At 44.9% G+C, this 13,056-nt stretch overlaps 1 protein-coding gene across 1 annotated transcript; it reads left to right on the top strand.

Annotated features, from left to right (window-relative positions):
* Positions 1 to 6: 6 nt before the first annotated feature.
* LOC125425450 (dynein axonemal heavy chain 7-like) lies at positions 7 to 12,452 on the top strand (the record flags this gene model as incomplete). The annotated part of the gene is made up of 5 exons (XM_048483053.1): positions 7 to 174; positions 3,655 to 3,757; positions 4,585 to 4,712; positions 10,650 to 10,862; positions 12,354 to 12,452. Coding segments are annotated over 5 exons (711 nt in total), but the record flags the coding sequence as incomplete, so codon positions are not given.
* Between the last annotated feature and the right edge of the window lie 604 nt (positions 12,453 to 13,056).

Raw genomic sequence — 13,056 nt, 5'->3', positions numbered from 1 at the left:
TTCAGAACTCTGTTTGGTGCTCTCCACCTGCATCTTGGGGGCGCCCCGGAAGGCCCCGCTGGGACTGGAAAAACTGAAACGACAAAGGACTTAGCGAAAGCGGTTGCCAAACAATGTGTGGTTTTCAATTGTTCAGATGGACTGGATTACCTGGCTCTAGGGAAATTCTTTAAGGTATGCATGACTGTTACTGGAACCCATCTTGCAATCTGAATGTGCTCCAGATGAGAAGAAGTAACTTGTGCATGAGTTTGTTCTGAATTAGTTCCACTGCTGTCGTCACTCTGATCTGGATGGATCAGGCTAGCCCAGTGATGGCGAACCTTTTTGAGACCGAGTGCCCAAACTGCCACCCAAAACTCACTTACTTGTCGCAAAGTGCCAACACGGCAAAGTTACATGCCAAGGAAAGTGTGCCAGCCTCCAGTCTCCCAAGCTTTGTGGGGGAGGGGTGTACTTGTGGGGCGGTAGATGGTACACCGCCCTGAGCCCTTCGGGGGAGGGCGGTTTATAAACCTAATAAATAATAATAATAATAATAATAATAATAATAATAATAATAATAATAATAATAATAATAATAATAATAATAATAATAATAATAATAATACTTACAGCAAATCAGGTCAACTCAAGAGGACCTCCCTGAAGCTCATCCCCAGCCAGCAGAGTGCCTTGTGAACGGCCAGCCTGGGCAGTGTGACTCCCAACGCGTTTGCTGGCAGCCGCCTCTGGCTGGGCGAGGGGGGGAGGGGGAGATGACGGCATGCGTGCCCACAGAGACAGCTCCGAGTGCCACCTTGGGCACCCGTGCCATAGGTTCGTCATCACGGGCCTAGGTGATGTGGAAGGCCCTTCTCTGCCTGAGACCCTGGAGAGCAACTGCCTATCTGAGTAGACAATGCTGACGTTGACTGACCAATGGACTGATTCAGCCTAAACCAGCTTCCTGTGTAAAAATCAGGGAAGAGGCGGTAGCTCAGTCTGGTAGATCTTGTTCTTAATGTTTCCCCTGCATCTGTGGCTGACATCTTCAGAGGTCTAGAAACAGTGTGTAACAGACTTCTCTCTGTGATACACCTCTGAAGATGCCAGCCACAGATGCAGGCAAAACTTTAGGAACAAAATCCACCAGACCACGGCCACACAGCCCGGAAAACCCACCACAACCAGTTGAATCTGGCTGTGAAAACCTGAGACAAATCCAGGTTGCTTTCGCACCTTTTCTTGGAGACGCTTCTCTCTTTTTTAATTCCTACAACACACGTGTAGCTGTGTAGGCATATAGAAATGAACCCACGCAGCTGTGCCAAACATCCCACAATACGATTGGTTGCACCTGTGTAGGTGTGCCTGTGCAACACACAAAAGAAAGGAAAAGGGACCTCCCTGCAACCATGGAGCAATAATGAATGTGTTGCTGTCCATCTATATCAGTGATGGCGAACCTATGGCATGGGTGCCAGTGGCGGCAATCAGAGCCCTCTCTGTGGGCACGCGTGCACAGAGTTTGTCATGTTGGGGGGGGGAGATTGCCCCCCCCCCCACGCACATCTAGGCTGGCCTGAGCTGCTGGCCACGACATGTAGGTAACCCTGTTCTGTTAAACCCCACTGATTTTCATGGGAAGAACTAAAGCACAATCCTTTACCCGGGAGTAAGCTCTGTTGCTGACAATGAGGCTTGCTCCTAAGGTCACGATTCACCCATTCGAAGCGTTGCACGATTGCTTCAAAGCAAAGCCGCCGACTACCACCAAGCTTACTCCCAAGTAATGTGTGCCTTTGGGCCAACTGTCTTTTCCTAAACGAAAACCTCAGCATTCCGGTTAAATGGCCGTGTTGGCCCTTTGCGATAAATAAGTGGGTTCTGGGTTGCAGTTTGGGCACTCGGTCTCAAAAAGGTTCACCACCACTGATCTATATGGCAGTCATACTCGCTGCCGCGAAAACAAAATATGCTTGGGGGATTTTGTACCCTTCCCGGTGCTCAGAGAACCTGCCCACATGTTGGGCAACGTGCCCAGAATGGCGTTCGGGTGGATTCTCCCTGGCAGTTGATGGCACGGAACCTAAAGTGAACGGGCAGAAGGGAGGGAAATAAAGCATCTGCTGCCTGTTGTGTTTGTGCGGGAGTGCCTCGAGCCTGGGATTGTGCAAAAGGACCACCGGTTTTGCCATCCCAGGTTGAGGGGAATAAAATGGGCCAAACTCGTTTTGGGAACAAGACTGGTGCGAGCCCCCCCCCCCCCCTCACGGTTTATAGAAAGTCCTACACCCAGTGGTGGGATTCAAATCATGTAACAACCGGTTCCGGTGGTGGGATTCAAATACTTTTACAACTGGTTGTTTACAAGCACCATTTTAGCAACCGGTTCTGCTGGAGTGGTGCGAACCGGCTGAATCCCACCACTGCTTATGTAACCTACTTATCCTTGGCCACATCAATCTCCATTGGAGACTTAGGAAATAATATATGACAGCACCCTAAGAACATAAGAACTAGCCTGCTGGATCAGACCAGAGTCCATCTAGTCCAGCAATCTGCTCCTCGCAGTGGCCCACCAGGTGCCTTCGGGAGCTCACCCTGGGGCTTAACAAACCAATATGAAATTGCTTGAACAAATTAACAAACTTTTAATCTGAACACAACTTTCTATCATTGAAGAATAAATAATAGTGAACATATAGTGAGTATATATATACAGCACAACTCAATTGTACAAAATCTTCAGTGCTGTTTTAAGAAAAAGCACTCAGAACAGTTACCACCACTAACAGTGTCCAGTGATGAAAGAATAGCAATAAAGTCCAAACTATTAATCAAGCAGGGCTTCTTTCTCCCATCTGGCCTTCTGCATCTGATGTAGCTGCTGCAGGTCTTCCCTCAATTTGGGCCTATAAAAAAAAATAAGCCATTCCCTCAATTAAGCTGTAGGCCTTCCTTCTCCTGCTGCAGGCCAGATCAATTGAGGAGGGTGGGGCTCTTGCAGTTGGTGATAAGTAAGCAAGCTGACCAACTGCACATGCTCAGTGAGCTCTTATCCCCTGGGCCCTAAGATCCAACAAAACCAAAAATTACTAAAATGGCGTGGGTTACACTTACACCCATTATATTTGGCCTGTATGGAATCTGCCCATTCTGGTCTGCAGTAGAACAGCTAGATTCCAATCCACTAGCAGAGACCAACAAGACCTCCAGTTTTGGAGAATCAGAGCAATCTTCATTTGCTAAAATAGGCACTTTTGCTCTTGGAAGCTTCTAACCCCCCCCCCCCCCCCCTTTCGTTGACCTCTGAAGTGTTGCTAGACTCCTTAAGGAGGTACATTGTGCTCATGCATTGCAGTCCTTCTGGTACTCTTTCAAAATGCATTCTTTCTGGAAGGCTTTAAAGAAGATTTGATGGTTTCACCAGGGTCTTAATTTTGTTACTGTTATTATTTTATCGATCGCAAAAAAACGTTCCGTGTTTTACCTGGTTTTTTTTCTGCCAAGCATTTTTTTGAACTGGATAAAATATGGAACAGAATTTGAGTCAGCTGATAAATGTTGTGTTCTCCTTCAAACCTGATTCTGTTCTTTTTTTTAAAAAAAAATTGACAACAAATGATGTTGGGAGGTGGATTTTTTTTTTATGTGTGTGTTTCTTTCTAGGGCCTCCTTTCCTGTGGAGCCTGGGCTTGCTTTGATGAATTCAACAGAATTGACCTGGAAGTACTTTCTGTTGTGGCACAGCAAATTCTGACTATCCAGAGAGGTAATACATGCATCCACGCACGCACGCACGCACGCATCGCGACGACGTGCGACGACGACGCGACTTGGCACGCATCGCACTTGCACGCACTTGCATCACTCCTTACTTTATATATATTTTATTTTAGATAATATATTTTATATATATTTATATATGGTTTTTTTGTAGTGTTTTGTTTGATTTACTGATGTTTGCCGCCCTGAGCCCTGTTGGGGAGGGCGGGATATAAGTAAGTAAGTAAATGTTTATATATATATATATCTTATATACTAGTCTTTCCCTATATATTTCGCTAATGTCACAACGACGCACCCTCAGCCAAAGGGCATGCAGGAGATTCTCCTGACAGGCCTCCCACTTACCTCCCCATTCCCCCATCCATCTCCCCACCCCAACAAGGAGCCCTGGCCCAGCGGAAAAGCAGTGAATGGCCGTCCTTCTGCCAGGCCCCCCACTCGCTTCCCCATCCCCCCAGCAACCTTCCCCCTGCCCCAACAAGGAGCCCTGGCCTGGCCACCCATCTGTGAGGCCTCAAGCCCCCTGCCCGCACGCAGTGATGTCGGAGTGGCAGCAGAGTGCCACAGCAACCCTGGCGTAAGCGGGAGGAGTGGGAGAGCTGGCGAGATAAGTAACTGGGTGGGTGGAAAAGGCGGGCATTCAGGACAACCTGCCACCAGCCTGCCCAGTCCCACCCCCCCACACGCACACTCCCCCTGCCCTTCCTGGAGCCCGTTTCATGGCCATTTGGAATGGGCTTCAATGCTAGTTTAAAATAAAACAACGTTTCAGTCCTCAGAAAAATTAACACCGTTTCCCTTGGTCCGTAGGTATCAATTCTGGGTCTGACATCCTGGTGTTTGAAGGGACTGAGCTGAAACTGAACCCAACCTGCGCTGTCTTCATCACCATGAATCCCGGCTATGCTGGGCGCTCAGAACTTCCAGACAATCTGAAGGTCCTGCAACGAGTATACTTTTTTTGCAGTCTAAAAACGTATTAGGAAAGTTAGCATTGTAAATTAGCCAAATATGGCTCATTCCGCACATGCAGAATAATGCACTTTCAAACTGCTTTCAGTGCTCTTTGAAGCTGTGCGGAATGGCATAAACAGTTGTGAAAGTGGTTTGAAAACGCATTATTTTGCGTGTGCGGAAGGGGCCTATAACAACTTTGTCCCTGATCAAGCGAAGGGAGAAGGAGAAGGAGAAGGAGAAGGAGGGGAGGGAGAAGGGGGGAAGGGGGCCCATCATCTTGTCGTGGCCCACTCACCCGGGGGGGGAGGGAGGTTGGAAGAGCCCAGCATCTGGTCATGGCTCACCCACCCTGGGGAAAAGGGGGCCCAGCATCTGGTCATGGCCCACATCCCCTGGGCAGAAGGGGCGGGAGGGCAGTTTCCAGTCCTTGTAGCTTGGAAGCTAAGCAGGGTTGATCAAGGTCAGTACATGGATGGGAGACCCCCAAGGGAGACCAGGCTTGCTATGCAGAGGCAGGCACTGGCAAATAACTTCCACTCATCTCTTGCCTTGAAAACTCCACAAGGCAGAATTTCATGAGGGCGCCGTGAGTCAGCTGTGACTTGTTGGCACACTCTTCGTGTAATCCTTTTTCTGTTTTGCCCGCCTCTTCATTCTCATAAGTTCAGAAGATTTTGCCCAACAAAATGCTCTGCATTTAAGTCATATTTGGATGCTTTGTCTGGGGGACTGCTTTTTACTGATGAAGCCATGGGTTGGGTCACACTGACTGCAAATTTCGCTTGACAGTTGAATCGGCTCACTTGACTCCATTTATGTCTTACTGGACATAAATGGACCGCTTCGATCGAGACAACCTCCATAGACCGCTTCGATCGAGACAACCTCCGAGCCCGCGCTTACTTCCTATCCCATTGCCACAAGGATCATATGAAAGGACTCAGAGCTCCTGCACTGAAAAGAAGGTTAGCATGCAGCCTGAAAGTTTGTTTGTACTGTTCTCCTGTGACGAGGGAATTGCTACTGACTAATCCAAAATACAAGTTCTGGGAGAACCACATTGTTTCTCTGGAAGTTGAAACGCCAACTCAGATTTCTCTTGTTGAGGAAGCCTCTGGTGAGAAAGAAGATATAGTGGTGACACTGCTGCCAGCCGGCCACTGCCCCGGATCAGTCATGTATGTATTTCCCTTTTCTCCATGTAGTGAATAGCAATTGCCATCAGCCACAAGACACTATATACAGATGATGCAGGTGTATGCTTAATGCAATATTGTGATAATATTGTGCTGTCCTCCCCCAAGATGGCGCCGACGAGGGCTGCCTCGGTGGAATGCTCTCAAATGGCTTCTCTCAAGCATTTTCTACATATTTCCATGCAATTCTACAACTTGAATTTCATTACTCAGAGACCAATCTGCTAAGAAAATTAGGGTGACGCTTCCTTAAAGGAGTGGCTCTCTGCAACTTTACCCCTATCTGTCTTTACAACCACGGAGGAAATTTCAGCACAGGAGGCAGCCATTTCCCGGCAACAACAGGATCTTTACAACCATGGATGGAAATTTCAGCAGACAGGAGGCAGCCATTTCCCGGCAACAACAGATCAGCAAGCAAAAACAAGCACAGAGGCGGCAGAGGCCCGATTTAAGAGGTAAAAGGGCGGGGAATTTTTTAAAATAGACTAAGGAATAAGGGAATTAAAAAAACCCCGCTCCCTTCAATCTTTCTTACCAATTTATGCTCACTTGCCAAACAAGGATAAGATGAAATACTTCTTTTAAACAGATGCAATTCTGATTTTTACAACGCATCTGCCCTATGCTTTTACTGAAACCTGGCTAAATCGAGAGCATTGATGATAATAGCATGTGTGCATACAGGGGTTTTCTTCGTCGATATCGTATCGTCTCAGACAGGATTCGCAGAAGAATTACTCAGGTAAGAAGAAAAGGAGGAGGATTATGTATAATACATCAACAAAAGCTGGTGTCAAGACATAACAATAATTCAAAAAATTTCTGTGGGATGGAAAATTCTGGAGGTCCTTACTTATTAATTGCAAACCCTTTTAATATTCCCCTCGAGAGATAGAATTCCAGTTCCTGTTTTTTGGTTTATATTCATCCCACAAGCATCTGTAAAAAAGGCATTAAGAACTCTAACCGATCAGATTACTTATATGGAGGCTGAAGCCAAATACCCTGATTCACTGGATTTATTATTTTTGGGAGATTTAAACAAAGCAAACTTTAAGGGGAAGAGAGATCTACTCAAAATACTTTCAGCATGTCAACTGTCCCACCAGAGGCAAAAGAATATATCTTAGACCACTGCTATACAACTTGCACTGAAAGATGCTTATCGGGGTCTTTACCACGTAGGCTTGGCTGTAGGCCATTCTGATCATTGCATGATTTCTACACTTGTAAATTCCTGCTTACAAACAAGAAGATTTAAAGCCACTGAAAACCAATAACTAAATCCAGTGAGAACTTGGACTGAAGAGGCAAAGTTAAAGCTGCAGAGCTCTGCCTTGACTGTACAGACTGGAATATTTTTAAAGACACCTCTACAGATTTGGATGAACTCACAGATACCTCGTAACAACATCATATGTCAGCTTCTGTGAAGATCTTTGTATACCAAATCCAGGAACTATGCGTATATATAGGTAAACAACAAACCTTGGTTCACAGCTAAACTTAAGCAGTTCACGTGGATTCCAAAAGAAGAGGCCTACAGAAAGGGTGTGATAGAGATGCTGTACAATCAGGCCAGAAATGTGTATTAACAAAGGAGATCAGAGCAGCAAAAGAAACTACTCTGAAAAGCTAAAATCAGTTTTTCACCAAACGAACAGCAGCAAACATGTGGAAAACTCTCAAAAAAAATATCAACACACCGGTTACAGTAAACCACCTTCCCAAGCTGAAGGAAATCAGCAATTGGCAGATCGACCTGAACGCGTGTTCTACTGTAGGTTCTGAAAACAATCTACAGTCACTCCTTTCTCCACAACCTCTATCTCAGATGCACCAACAATAGCCAAACTTCCTATAACTGAACCCATTTCATTGGGTTTACAACCCCTGGTGATCTCAGAAAAGGAAGTGCAAGATCTATTTCCACAGACAGAAGCCTGGAAAAGCAAATCAGCGCCCAGACAAGAATAACACCTTCTTGCCTAAAAGTCTGTGCTGTCCAATTGGCCCCCATCTTCACCCAAATCTTTAACAAATCACTAGGAGATGTGCTATGTTTCGCTTCCTGCTTCAAACACTCCACTATCGTCCCAGTGCCGAAGCAGCCGTCCATCAAGAAACTGAACGACTACAGACCAGTTTCTCTAACATCTATAGTTATTAAAACTTTTGAAAGGCTAGTGATGTACCATTTGAAAACCATCCACGGATCCACTGTTGGACCCCTTGCAATTTGCATACCAAAACAAATAGATCGACAGATGATGCTGTTAATATGGCTTTGCACTACCCTCCCTACAGCATCTTGAATCGTAAAGACCTATGCAAGGTCCCTCTTTGTTGACATTAGTTCAGCATTCAATACTATCAGACCGGACATTCTTCTAGCCAAACTAAATCAGCTAGCGAGGTACCTGAGCATATTTGTAAGTGGATCACAAGATTCCTAGCAGATGGGAACAACCTTGGGTGGAAGCTAGGAAAAAATTACATCAGACACCTGTAAAATGAGCACAGGGGGCCCCCAAGGCTATTATTACTTTCACCCACTTCTCTTCTCTCTGGCCATACCAATGAGCTGCATCTCAAGCGATCCATCTGTTAAAATGCCAAGAATTTGCAGATGATACAGCAGTGATTGGTCTCATTCGAGACAATGATGAAACCGCATGTAGGCGGGGAGGTTGAACAACTAGCCTCGTGGTGCCACTGGAACAATCTAGAGCTGAATTACACTTAAAACCGTAGAAATGGTGGTAGATTTCAGGAGAGAAACCCTCCCATCCTACCTCCTACTCACAATACTAGACAACTGAGTATTAACTTAGTAGAGACCTTTAAAGTTCTAGGATTCATCATATCTCATGACCCAAAATGGCCGCCTAATATCAAAAATGTCATCAAAAAAGCACAACAAAGAATGTTCTTTCTGCGCCAACTCAGGAAGCTCAAACTGCCCAAAGGGCTGCTGATACAGTTCTACAGAGGAATCATTGAGTCCTGTCATCTGCACCTCCTATAACTGTGTGGTTTGGTTCTGCAACCCAACAAGATCGACACAGACTTCAGAGAATAATCAGAACTGCAGAAAAAACAATTGCTGCTAACCTACCTTCCATTGAGGACCTGTATGCTACCGCGGGTCAAAAAAAGGGCTGTGAAAATGTTTACTGACCCCTCGCATCCCTGGACATAAACTGTTTCAACTCTTACCCTCTAAGCTTGTCGCTACAGAGCACTGCACACTAAGACAACTAGACATAAGAACAGTTTTTTCCAGAATACCATCAGTCTAATAAACAAATAATTCTCTCAATAATTTTAAACTATTTATTATATATTTATTATATAATTACTGCACTACTTTTCACCCGCCATCATTCCTATTACCCATCTCCTCCCAATTATGACTGTATGACTATAGCCTGTGCTGACATTTCATTTTATTTTATGATTTTACATTTTATGTTTTTATTACTATTGATTGTTTCCTGATTGCTTACTAGACCTAGATGACAATCATTAAGTGCTGTACCTTATGATTCTTGACAAATGTATTTTCTTTTATGTACACTGAGAGCATATGCACCGGAGACAAATTCCTTGTGTGTCCAATCACACTTGGCCAATAAAGATTCTATTCTATTCAATTCAATTCAATTCAATTCAATTCAATTCAATTCTATTCTATTCTATTCTATTCTATTTACTGCTGTTGGCAGAATTTTTTTGTACTCTTGAAGTGTCAAATCTGGAAATATGATAATTAGGCTTGAACAAAATTTTCATTTCATTTAGCCTTTATTTGGCATAAACAGTATAAAATCATATCAAAATCGTATCAAAATACAAGCTTGCAACATATAACAAATGAAGTTGATTCATGCATACTGTTGCTTATGGGATATTTCCAGCAGAAAGTTCGCAGCCATTTTACAGAATGTAGCATCAGTATTATTTAATAAAAACAATAGTCTGCTTGGCTCATCCAGCTCGCTAGGTATCATAGAAAGCAACCTAGAGTATTTGACTCTAATACTTGCCGACTTAGGACAACGGAATAATTGGTGAGTTAATGTTTCTAATTGATTTGCATCACATGAACACACCCTTTTGCACATTTCTAGATTGTTATATCTACCTCATTAATATGTGAAGGGAAAACATTGAAATGAGCGAGTGAAAAAACTCTTCTCTGATCTGGGATTAGGTGGATAGTACAGATGGGAGGAGCCATTCTGTTATGTTGTAAGGAGATTGATAGATGTAAAAGGTGAACAAAGTTTTTCCTCGCTGCCAGAGGTTAAATGGATTTCCATTCTCTCACCAACAATTTTTGTTTTAATAATTTATACGATTCTGAACAAGTTAAAGGTAGAAGGGAGTCAAGGGGTATACCAATTGATTTGATCTTCCTCTCTATCAGTGAGAACCATGAATTACTCTGGGTATCTGATATTATTAGGTGAACCAGGGAGTGCTTATTATGTGTATAATGCAAGTGCAGCCAAAATTTAAAGGCCCTCGACCAAGCCCTGTAGACCAATGCATTTTGGCCCAGTTCTAAGCAGAGAGCCGCATAACATACGCAATTTGGAAGGCCCATGATTTTACGAAAAAAATTTGATTGAACAGCTTGAACAAAATAGTGGGGCTCTGTCGGGGCATTCTAATACGCTGGCGCCAGGGTGACTCTCCATGTTTGCTTCGCAGGCCCTGTTTCGGACAGTGGCTATGATGGTGCCTGATTATGCTATGATTGCGGAGATCGTCCTCTACTCCTGTGGGTTCGTTACCGCCCGGCCCCTCTCAGTGAAGATCGTGGCTACCTACCGCCTCTGTTCAGAACAGTTGTCTTCCCAGCACCACTATGATTATGGGATGAGGGCTGTGAAGTCGGTGCTCACGGCCGCGGGGAACCTGAAGGTAGAGAGCTGTCCATGTTCCTAGTGATCTAATTAGCATCTACTAGCACTGTGTTTTGTACTATGCAAGAAATCACATAGAACCGAATGAGATTGTACAGTAGCCGCAAGCCCACTGTGGCCGCCATAATATCTCACATGGCTCGTACTCTCGGGGGTTTCCTTCAGAGGAAATCATAAGAGGCAGCCACTTGCCACTGCATATTTGAGAGGTCCCTGTGAAATTGACTGACATGGTGGGTACGTTTATGAATGTAATTTTGATTCTCTGATTGCCCCTTCCAGTACCCCTTTCAGTCAAATGCTGCGACTGAAATTTGACTTGGAAGGAAATAAAATAGGCAGGGGCTGATGGGAATTGTAGTCCATGAACACCTGGAGGGCCATAGTTTGAAGACCCCTGCCATTGTCAGGCTCTCGAACGTGGAAATAACAGAGACAGTAGGAAAGTCCTAAAGCAGTTTATTTCTACAACGCGTAGAGTAACAGAGAAAGCTGAATCTAAGCTCCCCCGCTTAGATCCAGTGATTATATCCTTCAATTCCTCCCTCCATTCGATTCCCACCAAATGTGTTTCACAAAGTGTATAACATTTGCACTACAGAGCTTCAAGAAACCTGGGAACGTCCGCACCTTCCCGCAGGAGGGCTGGCGCCAGAGAATTGCCAGGGAGGGGAGAGGGAAACAGGAAAGCATTTACAGGAAACATTTGCAATTCCCACACAGCAAGACATCTAAGCACTGACAGGCATGGACCTGACACCATAGAGTTTTGGGATAGACTAGAGCATCCTTCTGATGCAACACCAGCACTTCCACATCACATTGAAAGTGACATCATCATGGGCGGACACTGACCACTTCCCTTTCTTTAAGCTGGCCTGCTTCTACCCCGCAAACAGCTGAGTGTTGGTGGGCAGCAGCAGGAATCACTGGGAGATGGCCCACCATTAGTGGCCACCTGAGAGTTCGGTATGAGAGTCGGCCATATGTTCTTCTCCTGAGGCCTAAACCTTCAGAAAGATCAAAGACACGAGGGAAGGACTGCTGGAGAAAAAGGCAACTTATTGGGTTACTTTCAGCCACAGAGAGGCATGACTCTTCCAGCATGACAGCTGAGATAAAGTGCTTTACCCTGCATCTCCTACCCAGAGAGACAGGTCATCCCAGAGTCTGAAAAAGCATGCAGAGTTCTCCCTTTTCCCTGCATAAAGAAGCATTTAAAGCCCAGCTGATACTAACGCTTCCCATTGCTTTTAAAATACGCATCTTGATTAGCCCTGTCACCAATCAGAGATTGTGCTGTGAAGACCTCCTGAACATTTGTAACAACCTTAATCTGGAACACGCATCATTAACCTACAGGCACAATGCGGGAACACGTGAAGGAAACAGTGGGGATATGGAAAATATTAGCAGTTTGATTTACGATCTGAAACACATTTATATCTCTGAAATCCATTTCATCTCCTCCTCCTTCTTTTTTTGGCAGCTGAAATATCCCGAAGAAAATGAAGAAATTTTGCTTCTTAGATCTATTATAGATGTAAATTTGCCGAAGTTCTTATCCCATGATCTACCACTTTTTGAGGTAAGGAACAGCAGCAGGATAATGGAAACTCCTAGAGATAAGGGATTCGTAGAATTAATCTACATACCAACAGTGCTCTGAAGGTTGCTGTATGCATGTGGAATGATGGGACTTTGTAGCCTTCTAGATGCAAATTCCAGGGGAGTGACTGTGCTGATTTGGTGCAGCAAGAAGAAGAAGAGGAAGAGGAGGAGGAGGAGGGAGGAGGAGGAGGAGGGAGGAGGAAGAAGGAGTAGGAGTAGGAGTTTGGATTTATACCCTGCCTTTCTCTCTTGTAAGGAGTGCCAAGTTGACGTTCAAACTCCTTTCCCTTCCTCTCCCCACAACATCTTGTGAGGTAGGTGGGGCTGAGAGAGTTCAGAGAGAGAACTGCAACTAGGCCAAGGTCACCCAGCAGGAATGTAGGAATGGGGAAACAAATCCAGTTCACCAGATAAAAGTATCTCGGTCAAGTGGAGGAGTGGGGAATCAAACTTAGTTCTCCAGATTAGAGCCCACTGCTCTTAACCACTACACCATGCTGTGGTCTAAGGAGGGTGGCGTTTGGGGAGGGGAAGGGCTTCAATGGGATATAATGCCATACACATCTATTGTGGCATCAGCT

Source organism: Sphaerodactylus townsendi, unplaced genomic scaffold, assembly GCF_021028975.2.
Source record: "Sphaerodactylus townsendi isolate TG3544 unplaced genomic scaffold, MPM_Stown_v2.3 scaffold_497, whole genome shotgun sequence".
In the NCBI taxonomy this organism is placed as follows: domain Eukaryota; kingdom Metazoa; phylum Chordata; class Lepidosauria; order Squamata; family Sphaerodactylidae; genus Sphaerodactylus; species Sphaerodactylus townsendi.
This window is presented reverse-complemented; position numbering and strand designations above follow the sequence as displayed.